The sequence below is a fragment of the Dendrobates tinctorius genome, unplaced genomic scaffold (assembly GCF_039654945.1).
Source record: "Dendrobates tinctorius isolate UK_male_01 unplaced genomic scaffold, ASM3965494v1 ptg000005l, whole genome shotgun sequence".
Classification (NCBI taxonomy): Eukaryota; Metazoa; Chordata; class Amphibia; order Anura; family Dendrobatidae; genus Dendrobates; species Dendrobates tinctorius.
In genome coordinates this window covers 27,735,153-27,756,782 of record NW_027361673.1, presented here as the reverse complement: position 1 = coordinate 27,756,782, position 21,630 = coordinate 27,735,153, and the positions used below count along the sequence as shown (strand labels likewise).

General features: G+C 44.6%; 1 protein-coding gene across 5 annotated transcripts in view; it reads left to right on the top strand.

Moving 5' to 3' along the window:
* ABHD5 (abhydrolase domain containing 5, lysophosphatidic acid acyltransferase) overlaps window positions 1-21,630 on the top strand; it is a 101,912-nt gene that overhangs the window by 60,458 nt on the left and 19,824 nt on the right. For all 5 annotated transcript variants that reach the window (XM_073568991.1, XM_073568973.1, XM_073568983.1 and 2 more), the window contains one exon: window positions 17,561-17,646. In XM_073568991.1, coding sequence (XP_073425092.1) covers window positions 17,637-17,646 — 10 coding nt within the window. In that variant the 5' untranslated portion in view covers window positions 17,561-17,636. The remainder of the gene's footprint in view (window positions 1-17,560; window positions 17,647-21,630) is intronic.

Sequence of the window (21,630 nt, the reverse complement as noted above, 5' to 3'; positions counted from 1 at the left end):
GTATACACCCTTTAGGGATGAAAAATTCCTAATTCCAAATTACCCAGAGGTTAAATAAACCTTAATTAAGGAATGCATTAAAATGTAACTTTTATTATTTTTTTAGTGTTGATTCAAATTAAAATTTCACCAGTGAGCCCTTGCTACTTCTCTGTAAAATATCATCTCTAGTACGTATCGTGTGTGTGTGTGTGTGTGTGTATATATATATATATATATATATATATATATATATATATATATATATATATATATATATATATATATATATATATATATATATACCGTATTTTCCGCTTTGTAAGACGCACTTTTTTCCCCCCAAAATTTGGGGGGAAAACAGGGGTGCGTCTTACAAAGCGGACATGCCTTACCTAGGCTGTGATCGGGGGCGTCCGGCGGTTGCTGGCCGCTGCTGCGGGTGTGTCCGGTGCCGCGTTGTGTGCCCGTCGATGCCCGGGGCTCTGCCAACATTGAGCGACAGGCCAGAGCCCCGGCATTTCCTCAGTTCCCTGTGTGCCGGTAAAAAGATGGCCGCCGGCGCGTGCGCAGATGGGATCTCGGGACCCAGTTCTCGAGAGATGAGATTTGAAATCTCATCTCTCGAGAGGTGGGTCCCGAGATCCCATCTGCGCACGCGCCGGCGGCCATTTTCCCTGGGTTCCCTGTGTGCGCGCGGTGGTGCCTGCAAAAAAATGGCCGCCGCGCGTGCGCAGATGGGATCTCGGGATCCAGCTCTCGAGAGATGAGATTTCAGATCTCATCTCTCGAGAACTGGTCCCGAGATCCCATCTGCGCACGCGCCGGCGGCCATTTTTTTTTTACCGGCACTTCAGCGCACATATACAGGGAACCGAGGAAATGCTGGGGCTCTGGTCTGTCGAACAATGTCGGCAGAGCCCCGGGCATCGATGGGCACACAACGCCGCACCGGAGCATCCGCAGCACCGGCTTCCAACCGCCGGACAAGTGGAGAAACCTGACACCAGCACAAGACTCTGCAGCAGCAACAGCACACATCGGAGCCCCCCCTCATCCCTGAATGCGGCCTGCAGCATCACTCCACGCCTGCCTCCTCCAGCAGCGAGCCTGGGATCCCTCTACACCGCAGCCACCAACCCCGGTAAGCAATAAGATGCAAGGATTATAAGAGGCACCACCATTTTATTAAAAAATATTTTTTTCTTATTTTTCTCCTCAAAAATTGTGGTGCGTCTTATAATCCGGAGCGTCTTATAAAGCGAAAAATACGGTATATATATATATATATATATATATATATATATATATATATATATATATAGAGAGAGATTTTTTTTATTTTTTTTTGCTCATCGATCTAAAGGGGGCTTTACACATAGCGATATCGCTAAAGCGTCACCGATTTTGAGACGCAGCAGCGATATTGCTACGTGTGATACCACTGACTGGCTCCCCCGCTGTCTGATCGCGCAGGTCCATTTCTTGTCGGCGCTTCCTGCTGGCACCGACGAGCGACGCGTGCGGAGGACTTCATCATCGCCGCGTCTGAAAGGTAAGTAACGACCGCTGCTGCATCGCTAGTGAGATCTGCCTGTTTGGCAGCTCACTAGCGACCATTTAGCGATGCACCAGCGATCCTGACCTGGTCGTATCGTGGTCGGGATCACTGGTGCATCGCTAAATGTAAAGGGACCTTAAGGCTATGTTATCTCCTCCATGGCTGCGGAACCATCTTAATCAGAGTATCTATTTACTACCATAAATGTAGGTTTCACTTGTGTTAATTAAAATATTCATATAGCCAACCCAACAAGTTTCCCCATGGATTTCTGCTCCGTTTATTAATTTTTTTTTTTTTTATACAGTTGTGCTCAAAAGTTTACATACTCTGGCAGAATTTTTGCTTTCTTGGCCTTTTTTTTTAGAGAATATGAATAATAACACCAAAACTTTTTTTCCGCTCATGGTTAGTGGTTGGGTGAAGCCATATATTGTCAAACTACTGTGTTTTCTCTTTTTAAATCATAATGACAACCCAAAACATCCAAATGACCCTGATCAAAAGTTTACATACCCCATTTCTTAATACCGTGTATTGACCCCTCTAACATCAATGATAGCTTGAAGTCTTTTTTGTTAGTTGTGGATGAGGTTCTTTATTTTCTCATGGTAAAGCTGCCCACTCTTCTTGGCAAAAAAGTCTCCAGTTCCTGTAAATTCCTGAGCTGTCTCGCATGAACTGTGCGCTTGAGATCTCCCCAGAGTGGCTCAATGATATTGAGGTCAGGAGACTGAGATGGTCACTCCAGAACCTTCACTTTGTTCTGCTATAGCCAATGACAGGTCGACTTGGCCTTGTGTTTTGGATCGTTGTCATAAACATCAAAGTACGTCCTTCCGGGCTGATTTTCCTCCAGTATTTGCTGATAACATGCTGCATTCTTCTTTCCTTCAACTGTGACCAAGTTTCCTGTGCCTTTTGTAGCTCACACATCCTCCAAAACATCAGCGATCCACCTCCGTGCTTTACAGTAGGAATGGTGTTCCTTTCATCATAGGCCTTGTTGACCTCTCTCCAAATGTAATGTTTATGGTTGTGGCCAAAAAGTTCAATTTTGGTCTCATCACTCCAAATTGCCTTGTTCCAGAAGGTGAGGCTTGTCTCTGTGCTGTTTTGCATATTGTAGTCAAGATACTTTGTGGCATTTGCACAGTAATGGCTTTCCTCTGGAAACTCGACCATGCAGCCCATTTTTCTTCAAGTGCCTCCTTATTGTGCATCTTGAAACGGCCACACCGCTAGTTTTCAGAGAGTCCAGTATTTCAGCTGATGTTATTTGTGGGTTTTTCTTTGCATCCCAAACAATTTTCCTGGCAGTTGTGGACAAAATCTTTGTTAGTCTACCTGACCGTGGTTTTGTTTGTACAGAGCCCTTTATTTTCCATTTGTTAATCACAGTTTAAACTCTGCTGACTGGCATTATCAATTCCTTGGATATCTTTTCGTATCCCTTTCCAGTTTTATTCATTTCAACTACCATTTTCTGTAGATCCATTGACAATTTTTTTGCTTTCCCCATGACTCGCAATCCAAAAACGTCAGTGGCTGGATGAACTATGCAAGAGTCTTTCTGGGACCCAGACACTCACTCGGCTTTTATACACACACTGATTACAAGCAAACGGGTCACAGTTGAGGATGTTACCTTTAGTAGCCAGTCAAACCTATGTGTGAACTTCTGTGCATGTTATCAGGCCAAAATCACCAGGGTATGTAAAAATTTTGATCAGAGTCATTTGGATGTTTTGGGTTGTCATTAAGATTTAAAAAGAGAAAACACAGTAGTTTGAAAATAAATGGCTTCACCCAACCACTAACCATGAGTGGAGAAAAAGTTCTGGTGTTATCCATATTCTCTGAAAAAGGGACAAGAAAGCAAAAATTCTGCCGGGGTATGTAAACTTTGGAGCATAACTGTATGTCATTTTTAAATAAAACTGGTTTTAAAACTTTTTAAGTTGCCACACTTTGATAAAACCGCAAGGGAAATCGACTTGACTGTGAATTTCAAAACCACACCACAAGTCAGTTTACTCTGGGGGGAAAAACTTCACGTTGTGCATGAGAATTTTTCCACTTAGCTGCAATTGTAAGACTTGTTTTTTGCTTGCCAAAAAATGAAAATGTATTAAGTGCTCATTGAGGGACCTTTTAGGTAATGTTATTTGCTTTCCTTTTCAGCAAGTTTTTCTAGGTATCCACTCCAAAACACAATTGCAATCTGCTCTGATTATTGCCTTTTTTTTATAAGCGTCTTTGATTTTACAATTTGTAATGTGTGTTTTTTAGTGCGGAAACTGAGATTTTTCAAGCATCTTCATGAAATCACATCCACCTGGTTTTATCTGTTAAATACAAAGTATTTTCGGTCCAAACACAAATGTAGAGTGGGAAGGGAACATTACCTAAAGGGTTCTCAGGAGCGTCCCAAGTTTCCAAGCCTGAAGAGCTATAGTAGATCTGAAGCCTCTGACACTCCAGCTCCCTTCTCGGCTCAGTGCTGCCTCCTTCTGCATGACTGACAGCTCCTTTCCCTGCAGTCACACAGCATAGTGGCTGTCGGTCAGGTAGGAGGTAGTGCTGGGTGGGGAATGTAAAGGTATTGCTGGGCTTGTCTTTGATAGAGCTACATGCACTTCTTGGGTTTTTTGGGGGGAGGGGCTGTGATTGGATGGCATTTATTTATGAAATGTGGGATTGCTTTAAAGGGAATCTGTCATCGGAAATTTGCTGGCTATGTAAATGGCCTGTGTTCGGTCCGTTGGGCGGTGTCTTTTCTTTTCTCTCTCCCATCCGTGGCAGCCGTCCGCGATATTTTCCGGAATTTGAGTAGTTCTCCATATTTCACGCGTGCGCAAAGCAATCTTGTCTCGCGCACGCGCAGTATGCTTTGCCCAACTGCGGGCAAAGGTGAAAATCATTACTGCGCATGCACCGGTACACTATGTCCTGGAAGTATTTCGCTGTGTTACGGGACATAGTTCACCAGCGCATGTGCAGTAATGATTTTCAGCTTTGCCCGCAGTTGGGCAAAGCATACAGCGTGTGCGTGAGGCAAGATTGCTTTTCGCACGTGTGAAATATGGAGAACTACTCTAATTCTGGAAAATATTGCGTACGGCTGCCACGGATGGGGTGGAGAAAAGAAGAAACAACACCGCCCATCGGACCGGACACAGGCAATTTACATAGCCAGCAAATTTCCGGTGACAGAGTCCCTTTAAAACATTCATTGGATTTTAAGTTGCTGAACTGCAGTTAAACCTCTGACCTGAATACATGTATTTGCACATTTAAACCTTGAAACTTCACTGTGAGAAGCTAAGAAGAGAAATGAAGGAAAAGTGCAAATACATGTATATAGGTCACAGCTGAGTCTTGGAAGCTTTATCGCCTTTACAACTAAAGATTAGCTGCTACCTAGCTACACCATGCGCGGCGAGGTATTGTTATACATGGGTTGTGTTAGCTGCCATTTTACTTTACTAAACCTCACTGAGACATCGGTTTTTCTTGAACGCGTTCTGGCGTCTAGAACTCCCTATCAGTTGGAGTCTATACAGCAGTTAATTTTGCTACCTGAGTGGTCTGCACAAAATCGCAGAGCCATGTGCAATTTTTGTCCGACTCTCAGATCAAACCTACCAATGCAAATCTACGGGTCCTCAAAAAAAAAAAAATCGGACAGCACTCTGATGCCGTGTGTGTGTCGCACTCTGATGCTGCGCGTGTTCCCTTCGAGTTGCGCACTCTGGTGCTGTCCATTTTTCATCATAAAATAATGAAACTGATTTTTGCATATGAGAAAAATCACAGCTATCTGAATGAGCCCTTAGAGCCTATTCACACCAGTAACGTTCAAATGGGGTGTCCAAGTACAGCTCAGACAGCACTACAGAATTCACATTGATCACCGACATATTACCAGGTTTTCCCCTCTTTTAATTTACAAAAGTCCTCAAAGTATTATTAAATCTATATGCTATGGCACACACCAGCTTGTGGCTCCCCTGCCCCTCTGTTCTGCTGGCCAGGCCCTCTGCTGTTGTTTGCCATTCTCCCAATCAGTGGCTGCAGGATTAACACTTTAGTGTAGATGGTTAAAGCTGTTAGTGTCTCTGATCTCAGAGTGTATATAGGGTTGGGATGACTGATATTAGTGGCTCATCCACAGGATATGCCATAACCATCCCATAGATGTGGGTCTAACTGTGAACCCGCTCATACTTCCATAGTGGGGGTCCCCCAGACCCCTGCTCTGACTGGACCGGTGGCCCTCATGTGCAGCTCTCCCCTCGCTGTAGAGGCCACTTTTATTTTACATTTCTCCTATTTTGCACCACTCTTTTTCAGTCTGTGATCTTGCCATACTTGAGAGAATTTACCTTTTCGAAAACAGTTTCAGCATTTATCACCAGAGTTGTGTTTTCTTTACATCCCAGCGTGTGAGATGCTGAATTTCTCAGTTTTAGGCTCAGTTTCCACTTGTGCTGCAGCTTCCATGTATTTTCGAGTTGTGAAACGTAATCTCTTTGCAGAAATAATCTCTGAACTAATGCGGAGTAACACTGTTGTCTAAAGTCCATGTAACGGCAGCGGCACCGCACACCTCATAAAAAGGGTTAACAGCCGCATTGCTGACATTCATTATGCTCCATTAGCTATGTTTTAGTTGCGCTTTCTCTTTTTGGTCTTGGGTCAGACCAGACTTCACATGGGCCGTTATGTATATTCATCCATTAACAAAGTTGCGCGCGATTCTAAGCGCACTCATTGCCGATACTCTGACCGTGTAGATGACAAAATGCTCAGTCCGAAGATTGGATGACTTCTGCTGTACGTGATGGAGTGACGCTCATACATCCCCAGTAGTCACTGTCAGTAATCAAGCGCTGACTGGCTTTCATCTATTCGTTGACCGCTCTTTAGCGGGTCGAAACAGCCAGTGTTGATGGCCTTTTTATATACGGTAACTCTCAGCCACATTTGTTGTCTGCAAAAAGAAAACACAAGCACTAACAGGTGTTTCCGTACCATATTGTATTATAGTGCAGTCAGTGCCATAGTATTACCACCGCCATAGAAAGGTGAAAAGCAAAATCACTAGCTCACCTCTGTCTCCAACTTTACATTTTGGAGAGCCTGGAGCAGAAGCTGTTGCAAGACGATGATCAATTGAAAAAGAAAAAGAGGTGGTGTTGTCCAGCTCCATCCTGTGGGTTCAAATGATCCTTTTTATTTGAAGCCTTTGAAATCTCTAGAAGAGCAGTGAATGGACACTGATCAATGCGCTTTAAAAGCGCTATATCCATTCTTAATCATGGCGAAAACCGAAACGCGTTGATCAGTATTCATTCACCACACTTCTATGGATTTTACATACTGCACAAGCATGGGATTTTATAGCGGATTGCAGTGATGTCGACATATCCCGGAACATCAGTCAAATTGCGTGGGCAGGGGCGCCTGTAACTGAAAATGAAGAACACCCCTATGACTAAATGACCTTGTACAATCTAACTATATAAAGTTCTTTTTGCACATCATTACTGCGCCGTTTTTAATGAAAAAAATGCATGTTAGTGATGCCCATTGCCCTATAAGATAAGTCATAGAATGGTAGAGTTGGAAGGGACCTCCTGGGTCATCTGGTCCAACCCCCTGCTCAAGGCAGGATTCGCTAAACCATCCCAGTCAGATGTCTGTCCAGCCTCTGTTTGAAGACTTCCATTGAAGGAGAACTCACTACTTCTTGTGGCAGCCTGTTCCACTCATTGATCACTCCAACTGTCAAAAAGTTTTTTCTAATATCTAATCTGTGTCCATTCATACCTTTACCATGGCCAAGCAATTCATCTGTTATTGACAAACATTTGAATTGATGTGCAAATGAGGCTGAAGAACTATGGTAGATCTGAAGCTACTGTCACTCCAGCTCTATTCCACACCCAGTTCTGCGTCCTCCAGCTTGACTGAAGACCTCTATGCTGTGTGACTTCAGGGAGTGGAGCTGGTAGTCAAGAAGGAGGAGTCTGCTCTGTGTGGGGAATAGAGCCTGAGTGACAGAGGCTTCAGATCTACCATAGACACTTGCACATCAATTAAAATGCTGATTTGTCAGTAATGGAGGAAAGGACCGGCCATGTAAAAGTATTATTGGACCTGACTGTAAGAGCTACATTTGGATACAAATAGTTTTGAGGGGTGAAATCCTGTTGACAGATTTCCTTTAAGCAAACTGTTGGAAATTTGTGACCAGATAAGCAAGCTATCTGGTCTGTGGCCAGCGTTATCGGACTTGTTGACATCCCACGCAGGGCAGCTGTCCAACATATATGTACGAGATGTGATTGTGTTGGAATTCATTCCTTTGTGGTTAAAACTAGAACACAGGTTTTAGTAAGTATTGCAAATAAACCACTAATGATAGAGCATGCGGGCGGTTCTTGGAAGAGCTGAGCTGCCAGAAGTTCTTCGAAAGAATCTCTGGGAATATAACCTTGTACAAACTGTCCCTTTCCTAATCTGGACGCTGTGTGACGAAATCTGCCCAACTTGCCAACAACCATGTGAACAAATACGGGTAAAGCATCTGAATATCTGCTCATTAATGTAAAGCAAAGGTTCTTCCAGTTCCCCAACGTCCAAAGCCAGTATAAAACGAGACCTAGGTTTACGGTATTTTTAAAGTGAACCTGTCAGCAGGACTGTACACAGTAACCTACAGACAGTGTCAGGTCTGCACCGTTATACTGATTACAATGATACCTGGGATGATGAAATCCGTCTTGTGGTTGTTGTTTAATCTGTATTTTAAATTTTGAGTTTCTTGTGCTCCGGGGTGGCCTGTGGGTGGGGGGGCTTCACTTGGTGCTCTGCTTAGGTATTCATCAGTATGGCTTCTGACAGGTCACTGATCCCTTACTTTACATAATGAATCTTTGTTTTCAGTTTTCGGCTAATGATGTGCCTGTGGGTGGTCTTGATGTGGTGCTCTGAGGCCACCCCAGAGCACGAGCAGATCATTAACCAAAAACTGAAAATAAAGTTTAAACCACAACCACAAGAAGGATTTCATCACCCCAGGTATCATTTTATTCAGTATAACGGCGCCAACCTGACACTGTCTGTAGGTTACTGTGCACAATCCTGCTGAAAGGTTCCCTTTAATCGTTTGTTGTTGTTTTAAGTAAAATCTGTATCTAGATGTGTGGTGCTCTAAAGGTCACGTCCTAGAAATCTAGAGCCTCGGCCTCCCCTCATTTTTTACTACATTTAGTAAGTTTTTCTTATACCAAGATTAGGCAGGGTAAGCATTTACATTTTTTTAAGAATGATGTAATCTCAGGGTCACTAGCATCAGAAAATTACCTATTTTTGTTTCATGTGGATTTTTTTTTTTTTTATACACCTTTTGGCAAGGTTTTTCTCCTGATACAATCTTTTTCTAAAAGATAAAAAATTGTAATCTTTTACTTTTCATGCTAAGTACTGAGGCTTTGTCAGACTAGTACTTTAACTTTAAGGATCGGTACACAGAAGTTTTACTTTTAGTAGAGGTAGGATTATAATGACCGATAACCTCTCCACACACAGCTGATGACACAGGATCCACCAATCACAGTAGCTGTTGTCACACCCCACCCTGCCCCCTTCCTCCCTTCACAATGATCTTTGCACACGCTCATTAGATGCTTCAATACAAAACAAGAGACTACAGGCAGCACTCTGTAAGCTCTAAGAATATGCCAACATTGTATGTATGAATTTTCAACAGTATTACTGCTATATAGAATATACTTACCGTAAATGCAATAAAACAATTTGACAAGTAATAAAGGATCCACCTTATAAGTACATGGACAACCTGGGTTTGCTAGTGGAAGTGATGTTCTCCACTACATCTAATAAGAAATATGGATTTTGTAGCGTGGGGTCCTTAGATGGGTATATAAAGCTCAGTTATCATATTGTAAGTTTATGTTCTTCTTTTCCCTTTTTTTTTTTTTTTTTTTTTTTTTTTTTTCCTTTTTGTGATATGAGCAGAACTTTGACACCACAACCTTCTGTCCACTTGCACAATAGAAGTGATCAGGGTACGTGTAAGACTAAAGGGCCTGTCACACTAAGCGATATCGCTAGCAATATCGCTATAACCTCACTGGTTTTTGTGACGTTATAGCGATATTGCTAGCGATATCGCTATGTCTGATACTTACCTCTGACCGCTCCCCCGCTGGTTATCGCTGATCGCGCGAGAACGTCCTGGACTGTTTCTCGTCAGGCGCTTCCTTTGGCGCCGACGAGCGACGCGTGGACGCGGGCGGGAGGACATCAGGATCGCCGCATCTGACAGGTAAGTAGCGACCCCCGACCGCTGCGATGTCGCTGGCGAGATCTGCCTGTGTGGCAGCTCACTAGTGACCACTTAGCGTTGTACCAGCGATCCTGACCGCGTCATATCGCTGGTCGGGATCGCTGGTGCATCGCTAAGTGTGACAGTACCTTAAGGTACATTTTCCTGATCCGACCTAGGGAAATGCAAAGTACAAACACAATTCTTGACCTCTTCCCCAATGCAGTTCCATCATTAGTTTTATCGTGTAAGAATCAGCATTTCTGACGTCGGTTGTACATTGCAGTAAGTGGCTACACACAAACCCCAGATAACAAAACATGCGACTCGCACCATCCGGGCAAAGGTTTCATGTTTTCATCTTCTATGCAGCGCAGAACAAATGTGTTTCTTTTTATTGTATGTTTTTAACTCTCTCTGTGACCACTATTTCAGACTTGTGTTCTCTTTCAGACTCCATTTTACAATATAATATATGCAGTTAGGTTCAGATATATTTGGGCAGTGACTGAATCTTTGTGACTTGGGCTCCGCACGACACTAATGCTGCATTCTGTCAAGGTGGCTCTTTTATTTAGCGTCCCTTCCACCGCCGAAATAATCATTTTTAAAATTGGTCAGACATACCTGATATTTGTCAGGGGGGCAGGGCTTTCCCCCCTGGACACACAGCCTCACATAAGTCAGTCATGTCCTGCTTTTGAATTTGGCGTTCATTTCTTCTGTGCCTGCTGCGCCGCTGCCCTGCTTAGCCCCGCCCCTACTGGTCACATGGTACTGATGTCATCACAGGCCCTGCAGGCACCACTGCTTGCTGAGCTCCGCCCCTACTGGTCACATGGTGCTGACGTCATCACAGGTCCTGCTGCACCACTGAAAGAATATTACAGCGCAGGTACGAGAAAAAGAAATGAACGCTGAGGAGGCGGTGCCAAATTCACAAGCTGGATATGACTGACATATGTGAGGCTGTGTCCAGGGGGGAAAGACCTGCCCCCCTGACAAATATCAGGTATGTCTGACCAATTTTAAAAACTCTTATTTTGGCGGTGGAAGGGACGCTAAATAAAAGAGCCACCTTGACAGAATGCAGCATTAGTGCTGCACAAGGTGGCTCTTTTGCTTAAAGGGGTTGTCCGGGCTTTTCACGTAATCTCAATACATATCTGGGCTGCAGAATTATGACAATAAGTAATTTACTTTCTGTCACTAGTTTGCACGGTTTTCTAGATATTCTGAACAGAACGTCCAAACGTGTGTTATGGCATTGAAATGAGAACTAGTCGTAACCTCCTGCTCTACTCCAAACATGCCCTCTATAGCAACAACCCCACCCTCCATAGCTACAGGCCCTCCCCGTCCACATGAAGCAGCCCTCATCACACAGTAACGAATTCTTCCCCTCCAGCAGCCTCAGTGCAGAGAGCAGCTGCTCCTCCCCCAGACACACACTGAACAGTTATCTATGGAAAGTGAAACTAGTGAGGAGTGAAAATCGTCCTGTATTCTGGGCCACTCCATGATTACAATACATAACTCATTATCAGTAATTCCTTCCCTCACTGTCCCAGGCTGCTGGCAGCAGTGAGAACAGACTGTGTGATGGCCAGTGATGGGGGTCTGCAGCTTCTAATCTGCACAGGGGATGTAATCTGTTGTGTGACAAAGCCTCTGCTGTGTGAATGAGACAGCTCTGTGTCACTGATGTCTTCACACAGCAGCAGATTTAGTGCAGTGTATGTGCGAAGCTCCACCAAACTCCCAGCAAGCTCCAGTGACCAGCACCACCCACTGCCCACTCATTGGCTGGCAGTAAATTGCACCAGCACTCATCTTTATCGTTATTCCAGCATTGGAAAGAACACAGAAGTGATCCTGTATTTGTGAAAGCAGCACAATACATACAGTACATACACCCCCCAACACTTCACACTGTTACAGCTGCTGATTGGACAGGCTGCTCCCATCAGTATTTGTGTCATTAGAGACACAGTGCTCACACATATTTTCCCTCCTCCTCACTAGTTTCACTTTCCATAGATAACTGTTCTGCGTGTGTCTGGGGGAGGAGCAGCTCTCTGCAGTGAGGCTGCTGGAGGGGGAAGAATTCGTTACTGTGAGGGCTGCTTCATGTGGACGGGGAGGGCCTGTAGCTATGGAGGGTGGGGTTGTTGCTATAGAGGGCATGTTTGGAGTAGAGTAGGAGGTTACGACTAGTTCTCATTTCAATGCCATAACCCCCCCCCCCCCCCTTGGACGTTCTGTTCAGAATATCTAGAAAACCGTGCAAACTAGTGACAGAAAGTAAATTACTTACTGTCATATTTCTGCAGCCCAGATATGTACTGAGATTATGTGAAAAGCCCGGACAACCCCTTTAATAATGCCTGGAGGGGGTGACAGGTGCCCTTTAAAGTTTCATTAAAGAATTAAAGTTTCAATTAAAAGATAATTTTGGGACTTCATCCCTGAAGAAGGAATCCGTTGATTCAGAAACGCGTTGGATGTTTTGAGCTTCCCCGCTCTCTATAGCTAGTCACGTGAGTCATCACGTGACTGTGATGTCACGCAAGGTCCTGTGAACCTTGTCAGCTATACACTGCGTGCGACGCTACCGCTCCTAACTGAGGCGGCCGCACTGCAGACAGGACGCTTGTCTCCGGCCGGGACAGCGTCCATTAGGCCTGTTTCACACTTCCGTTTTTGTGTCCGCCAAACGGATCCGTTTCCATTTTTTTGACGGAAACTGATGCAAACGGATCCGTTTTTTTGACGGATCCGCGGTAACCGTAATGGAAGTCTATGGGACAAAAAAAACGGATCCTGCAAAAATGGCGGATCCGTTTTTTTACGGAAAACAACGGATTTTGACGGATTTGAAAAAATGGAAGTGTGAAACAGGCCTTACCCAAAGCATCAGTTCCCTGTTCTTAATTCAGGCGACTACATCCGTTGACGCTATACTGGACATTGATATTTTTACACTGGAATCCCTCCCTCATAGGACCTGTGCTGGTGAGCACTTCACTATAAAGCTGCTGATCTCCAGGTAATATCCTCACCATCTTGTGGACAGTTTCCTTTATTCATTCCAAACAGTGAATTTTCTATATGCCGCCTATGCATGTGATCTGGAGTACACCCCTCTATTTTTGATTTTTATGTTCATGTGAAAGTGTCAAGAGGGCGGTGCCTGACTCTTAATGTCTCTCTGTTTCGTCCTGAACTCAGTTTTCCATCTTCATATCAAGGGCGAGTTCATCCTTTATACAGATCTATCTCTGAGCGCAGATATTGAAATCTTTATATATTATTATTTATTGGACTAATTTTGTGGTATTGTCCTAATATCTTGCTGCTGAGTAGTCTGTAGCGTTAGCGCTGTCGGCTAGGTTATTTAAATTTTGAGACTTGGTGCTTAGGTCGTTGCTACCTACCTGCCTGTTGTGCCCAGCAAGGAGCCATCGCTAGCCACTCCTGCCAGCAATTTGGCTGCTTGTGCTGATGTCACGTTAAGAGAGTGGTGGCTTATTTTCCCCTCCGTTGAAGGGGCCAGACTGCCGACATCATTCTGATTGGCAGCTGGATTTTCCCTAACTGACGGAGCCGACTGTCAATCAGAATGACATCAGAAGCACCGCCGACAGAGCATGGCAGAAAAGAAGCAACCGCTTTATCAACATGACATCAACAGAAGCAGCGGATTTCCCAGCAGGAGCAGTCATTGACCTCTCTGTGCTGGCAATGAACGGCTTCGGGCACAACTGGCAGGTAGGTAGTCACTACCTACTGATTTGTGGAAAAACAAAAAATGTGCTTAAGCACTAAAGCTAGGTTCACATTAGCATACCGTGGCTCTGCGGAGGGCTGCGTACTTCCTCCCTGAAGCTCCGCCCACTTCTGCACTTCCGTTTAGGTCCGCCTACTTCTGCATGCGTCCTGCGTACCTATTTTTAACATTGGGTACGCAGGCCATGTGGATGTCTGTGGATGCGTTGTTTTGACGTGCCGACCGACCGCACAGTAAAGGAACAAGTTGTGTTTTGCGCAGACGGCGGGCGCATTAAAACGACGCATCCGCATGTCCTGCGTATACCCAATGTTAAAGATATGCAGGACGCATGCAGAAGTAGGCGGACCTAAATGGAAGTGCAGGAGTGGGCGGAGCTTCAGGGAGGAAGTACGCAGCCCTCAGCAGAGCCCCGGTACGCCAATGTGAAACCAGCCTAAGTCCTGGATATATCCTTTTTTAAAGGAGTTGAACAAAAATATCCTGTGAAACGTGTAGGAATTGCAACCATTTTTCTACAAACTCCTCATTTCAGGGGATCAAAAGTAATTGGACAAATTAACCCCTTAGTGACAGCCAATTTTTACAACTCTGACCACTGTCACTTTGAGGTTATAGCTCTGAAAAACTTTAACGGATCCCACTGATTGAGATTTTTTCATAAATAAATGCAAGTCATATAGGAGAAATTTTACCAGTAACATGAAGTAAAATATGTCACGAAAAAACAATTACAGTGATCAAAATGAACCAATAGGAAAAGTGTCCTGTTGTTGCCAGGTGCCGGCCAGCAGATCTCGGCGGACGAACTGCGCATTAGCGTGCCATTTTCTTGAAGATGCCGTGGGTCTCTTGTCTGGTATGCTAGATCAGTGTTTCCCTAACTCCAGTCCTCACGGCCCCCACAGGTCATGTTTTCAGGATTTGCGTAGTATTGCGCAGATGGTGGGAGTATCATCAAGGCATCCAGTAATTCTCTCACCTGTGCACCTCTATGGAAATCCTGAAAACATGACCCATGGGGGCCATGAGGACTGGAGTTTGGGAAACACTGTGCTAGATAATATCAGAGGAGCGAGAAATGAATGGGAAATCAGACTTTTTTTTGCAGTCACCGTTATTCAGTGAATACTGGTGATCACGAGACTGGGGACGGTAAAAGCCGACCAGAATCATGTTCTCCGGGGTCTCGGCTACCCCTGGTAGCAGAGACCCAGGAGATTTTCGAGGCTGGGGGCGCTATAACCTTATTTCTCCCATGATGATCCAAGAATCTGACGTCCAAAGGATATGGAGCCTTATTCAGAAAACAACACTACATAGACTGTAGCAGCAACCACTCTGGGTCCCACTGCTCTCCACGAGACCCGGCGGCTGTGATGAGCAGTGAGATCTGTAATGACGCTTGTCATCAGTCGCCAGGCCCTCTGTATAATGGTCCCATGTAGTGTGCTACAGTATGATGGCGCCCCACGTAGTGTGCCACAGTATGATGGCGCCCCACGTAGTGTGCCACAGTATGATGGCGCCCCACGTAGTGTGCCACAGTATGATGGCGCCCCACGTAGTGTGCCACAGTATGATGGCGCCCCACGTAGTGTGCCACAGTATGATGGCGCCCCACGTAGTGTGCCACAGTATGATGGCGCGCCACGTAGTGCGCCACAGTATGATGGCGCCCCACGTAGTGCGCCACAGTATGATGGCGCCCCACGTAGTGCGCCACAATATGATGGCGCCCCACAGTATGATGGTGCCCAACAGTATGATGGTGCCCAACAGTATGATGGTGCGCCACGTAGTGCTCCACAGTATGATGGAGCCCCACAGTATGATGGAGCCCCACGTAGTGTACCACAGTATGATGGCGCCCCACAGTATGATGGTGCTCCACGTAGTGCTCCACAGTATGATGGCGCCCCACAGTATGATGGTGCTCCACGTAGTGCTCCACAGTATGATGGCGCCCCACAGTATGATGGTGCCCCACAGTATGATGGTGCCCCACAGTATGATGGTGCTCCACGTAGTGCTCCACAGTATGATGGAGCCCCACAGTATGATGGAGCCCCACGTACTGCCCCACAGTATGATGATGCTCCACGTAGTGCCCCACAGTATGATGGCCCCCACAGTATGATGGTGCGCCACGTAGTGCTCCACAGTATGATGGCGCCCCACAGTATGATGGAGCCCCACGTAGTGTACCACAGTATGATGGTGCTCCACGTAGTGTACCACAGTATGATGGCACCCCACATAGTGCGCCCCAGTATGATGGTGCCCCACAGTATGATGGTGCTCCACGTAGTGCTCCACAGTATGATGGCGCCCCACAGTATGATGGAGCCCCACGTAGTGCGCCCCAGTATGATGGTGCCCCACAGTATGATGGTGCTCCACGTAGTGCTCCACAGTATGATGGCGCCCCACAGTATGATGGAGCCCCACGTACTGCCCCACAGTATGATGGTGCTCCACGTAGTGCTCCACAGTATGATGCTCCACGTAGTGCCCCACAGTATGATGGTGCTCCACGTAGTGCCCCACAGTATGATGGTGCTCCACGTAGTGCCCCACAGTATGATGGTGCTCCACGTAGTGCTCCACAGTATGATGGCGCCCCACAGTATGATGGAGCCCCACTTACTGCCCCACAGTATGATGATGCTCCACGTAGTGCCCCACAGTATGATGGCGCCCCACGTAGTGTGCTACAGTATGATAGTGCCCCACAGTATGATGGCGCCCCACATAGTGTGCTACAGTATGATGGCGCCCCACGTAGTGCCCCATATATGCACTATACTATAATCTTGGTATATTTGGGCCCATATATTCAACATATCCGACGTAGTGCTGCCTCCTGTTGAGTGTGTTAGAGCACAGCAGTGTGATGATATCCCTGCTGAGCCCTGAACAGGTCGGTGATGAGCAGTGATCTGCAGCTTGTACTGTAATACTGATGACAGGCTGTGATCGCCGCTGCCATTACCCACCTCACCCGGCACTTCCTCCCCCCTACAGCTCCAGTCATTGCACATACTGAGCGGTGTGTGTGATGACAGGAAAATGAAGCCCACCGCTGTAACCTAGACAGCCCAAGTGGCGTGCCCAGGTCACAGCTAAGGCAGTCTAATGTAAGAGATGCGGTCGGCCGGTAACTGCACTCTAATGCGCTGCGACTGCCGTATTTAAGGTGTGTAATTGTCGTGCTCATACATTTACTCGCCCCCAAAATGAAAATGGCACCCCCCGCCCCGTGGCTGGAATAAAAACTATATTAAAGTTGTACATTTAATTTTGTATTGAAAATAATTGATTACAGTATATAGTTAATGGCAGGTGCTGTGATTTTTAATTTTGTATTAATAATGATTATATAATCAATAATTATTAATAAAAAATGAATTGGGCCACCTTCCCATTTTAAAGAGCTGTGATTCCTAAACCCTTACTCCAATTAGGATGCGATTACCCTCAAATTTAGAGCGGAGAGTCAGCACTATTAGTCCATATTGATTATATAACTATCTTGAATATGTTTTGGTGAACAGCTAAAATTCTAAAACTTGTCAATGTCCAGATATTTTTGGACCTAAATGTAAGTGGGGGGGGGGAGTACCTCTGAGTCTGCGCAAGTAATTTACGGCGTTTGACTTTGTGTAGATGGAGTCTGTGCACGCTGTAAAATAGTGACTCTCACCAGTTCTGTTTTGTCATTTGTGCATAGGTGAGAATTTACCAAGTTGGGAATTGTTCATTTACTGGGTTTTTACTGCCATTTAATGACATCAGATTTTATCACTTTTTTTATATTCTGATTGTACGAATGTACTACTTTTTTTTTTTTTTTTTTCCTCTGCTATAGATTAGGTTGGCTTTCCAGCTGGCTCCCTACTTGGTGCCCAACGTCTCTGGATCATTTAAAGGAGGCCGAAGAGAAAATGCTAAAGTGTAAGTAAAAATGTTCTAGGAAGAGCATGCGGACAGGACGACGTAGGTTACAGTATGCAGGTTGGAGATGGACGAGTGTCCTGAGATTCGGTTTGGCCATATTCCCTCAATTCAGGGAGTGGGAGATTCGATGTACAGTTGAAACTAGAAGTTTCCATACACTATATAAAAAGACGCACGTGTGTTTTTCTCAATATCTTGACATGAAACCAGAATAAATTTTTCCTGTTTTAGGTCAATTAGGATTACCATAATTATTAATATTTGCCAAATGCCAGAATAATGAGCGATAATGTTTTAAGGCATTTTTATTACATACTGCAAAGTCAAAAGTTTACATACATTTCATTAGTGCTATATAAATAATAATTAGTATTTGGTGCCATTGCTCGTGAAACGTTTGGGATATCCTTCCACAAGCTTCTCACAATAGTTGGTTGGAATTTGGGCCCATTCCTCCTGACAAGACTGGTGTAACTGATGCAGGTTTGTAGGTCGCCTTGCTCGCACCGGCCTTTTCAGCTTTGCCCATACATTTTCAGTGGGATAGAGATCAGAGCTTTGTGATGGCCAATCCAAAACATTGACTATGTTATTCTTATGCCACTTTCTTACCATTTTGGCAGTATGCTTCGGGTCATTGAGCATATGGAAGACTCATTTCTGCCAAAGCTTTAACTTCCTGGCTGATGTCTTGAGATGTTGCTTCAGTATTGCCACATAATCTTCTTTTCTATTGATGCCATCTATTTTGTGAAGTGAAGCAGTCCCTCCGGCAGCAAAACAACACCACAACATGATGCGGCCACCACCGTGCTTCACAGTTGGGATGGTGTTCTTGGGCTTTCAAGCTTCTCCCTTTTTACTCCAAAAATAACGATGGTCATTATGCCCAAAAAGTTCAATTTTAGTTTCATCAGACCAAAGGACATGTCTCCAAAAATGAAGGTCTTTGTTCCTGTGTGCATTTGCAAACATTAATCTGTCTCTTTATGTTTCTTTTGTAGTAATGGCTTCTTCCTGGCAGAGTGGCCTTTCAGCCCATATTGATACAGTACAAATATTAATAATTATGGTAATCCTAACTGACCTAAAACAGGAAAGGTTTATTCTTATTTCCTGTCAGATATTGAGAAAACATGCATATGTGTCTTTTAATATAGTGTATGGAAACTTCTGGTTTCAACTGTATATCAAATAAATGAAGTGATAATTGAAGGGGGAAAAAATTCTAAACTCTTATCACCCGTCCTCAGCCTTTCCCATACTTGTCCTGCTGCTCGGTGCCTGGTCCTTCCATTTTCTCGCCCTCCTTTTTAATTCCCCTCAGTCTTTCTCGGTGTGCGATTTTTTTTTTTTTTTTTTTTTTTTTTTCCAACAAAGTGAAATGCTATCACATGGGGTGCAAGACTCAGTGATAAGTATTGTTCTCCATTTAACTGCCTGGGACCTAGTAAGTAATGACAATGCCAACTAGAAGACCCTTTGGGTAAATGAGTATTTATTTGGAGGGCCGGGTGGTGAGCAGTGGTGTGACAGTTATAGGGATGGTGTATAAGTTTTATTTTAATCTAGTTCCGGACCCGCGAATGTAGAAAAATTGCGACTGCCCTTAATTTTGCTGGATTTGCTCATAATGCATCATCCAAAATTGGGAATCACTTGGATAAGCAAGTTTTGGGAAATTTGAAGGAAAAAAAAAAAAAAGCAAAATCTCTTAATACCTGTAGTTTAAATTTCATTTGCTCATCTTCAATAAAAGTACAAATTTAATGCTTGAAAACTGTGTAAAGGGAGTCTTTCTTTCACCAGGTTTTTGATATCCCAGCTGACAGTAGCATGATGTAGAGACAGATGCCCTGATTCCAATGATGTGTCACTTAATGGGCTGTTTACTGTAGTTTTGATGAAATCGCTGGTTAATTAGCAAAAATTATCACTGGAGAACTACTAAACCTGCGGCCAAGTAGCTCTGTATAACACTGCCACCTCCACTGATTGGCAGCTTGCTGTGTACACTGTGCATAGGCAGAAAGCTGCCAATCGGTGGTGTGGACGGGGTTAGACCGAGCTCAGTATTCAGAGAACTCCTAGATATGCAGCTGATAAATATGACCCATATGACAGCAAGCAGCCCAGAAAGTGATTTATAGCTGGAATCATGGTCTCTGTCCTTATATTAAGCTGTTCTAAAATGGTGGTAGCAAACACCTGGTGACAGATTCCCTTTTAGATGCCTCTGCCTGCTCATTGTGCTCTGTTATGATTGGGTCACTGAGGAGGAAAACAAAACCAAGCTAAGTCACAGAAAAACGAGAGAGGTTGGTAACTACGAGGATTGCAGACCCCTGATCCTAACCACACAACTAACAGTAGCCGTGGAGCGTACCTGCGATGATTCTAGATGCCTCGTCACAGCCGGAGGACTAAATAAGCCTAAAGCAAGAAAAGGGGTAATCTAAACTGCCCCAGAACAGACCCCAAAGGAATAAACAGCCCCCATATATGTATTGATGGTGAGATAAGATGAAAGCACAAACACAGGTAGGAAAATAGGCTGAGCAAATGATGAGGCCCACACTAACTAGAAAGGAAAGATACTGTCTGCAATCATGCAAAAAAAAAAACCCTGCAAAAATGTCCACTTCTGATAGCAAAAAAACCCCTGAAGTCACTAGACTTCTCCCACTATATCAGCACTCTGGCATATTCTGAGAACAGAGCAAAAAGAGGCCAATCTAATAAGGGACAAAAAGCAAACTGGCACATACAGTAACATAAGAGTGGAAATTCAGCACAGCCCCAGCCGGGGGCTGGCTGACCACACAAAAAACTGAGTAGACCACACAAAAAACTGAGTAAACCAAACCAAACCAAATCAAATGTGAACATTAGCAGAGAACACTTAGTTTCCAGTTCAGCTCCTGCATTCTCAAGCTAAGACCTCAGGAGGCAGGAAAAAATCACCAGCATGGGAACAGGGAGTCGGCTGCCTTAAATCCAGTCTGAGACTCCAGATGTCCAATCCTCATCAGGTGGCAGGTCTCTGTTAATTAGATCAGCTTCATTACTTCCTGCCACCACCAGAGGGAGCCCGGAAAGAGAACTCACAACTCCTCTGTCAGCACAACCAACTCCCTCACTAGAAACCAGAGGCAGACCAGAAAATGAGTTCACAACAGTGCTCACAGTAGGCTATCAGATAACAGAGGTTCAGACTCCTCCAGGTTTGCTGCAATGTATATTTTCATTACCGCAATAATCCACTAAAAATGTATAGATAATAGATAACTCTTGTATAAAAGCCAAAAGGTGTAACCCTACCGAAAAAGAAAATGTTTTTGCTCCCACTAATCTCCTGTGGGAATAACGGGGTCTGTCTAGTGATCTACATACCACGGTCAGCTGAGCTGTGTAGTCATGCTTACTACTGCACTTCTGAGGGTTGTGGCTTTATTATTTTCTGCTTGTTCTGTTATGTTCTTGTTAGCCATAAACCCTTATAATCGGCATGCATTGTTGAGCTAAATCCACTTTAATTTGATGATTCACTTAACCATGGCGGTTAGATACTGTCGAGCCTTCCAATATTCATTTTTAAGAAATGTTGAAAGCAAAAACGGTTAAATAGAACAGTTCTTCAAATTTTTTTTATGTTGAACTGGTCACAGGATATACAGGTGCTTCTCACAAAATTAGATCATCAAAAAGTTAATGTACCGTATTGTGCAGTTTATAAGACTTACCAGATTATAAGACGCACCCCAAATTTTGAGGCGAACAATAGTAAAATGTATTTATTTTTTTTTTTTTAAAAATGGTGCTGCTTATAATCCATGCGTCTTTATTGCTTACCGGGATGGTGGCTGCGGTGCAGCAGGGTCTCTGCTGGCGGAGGCAGGAGTGGGTCGATGCTGCGGACCCCAGACTGGGAGAAAGGGGTGTTCGGATGTGCGACGCTGCACATGTTTGGTGGTGCGGGGG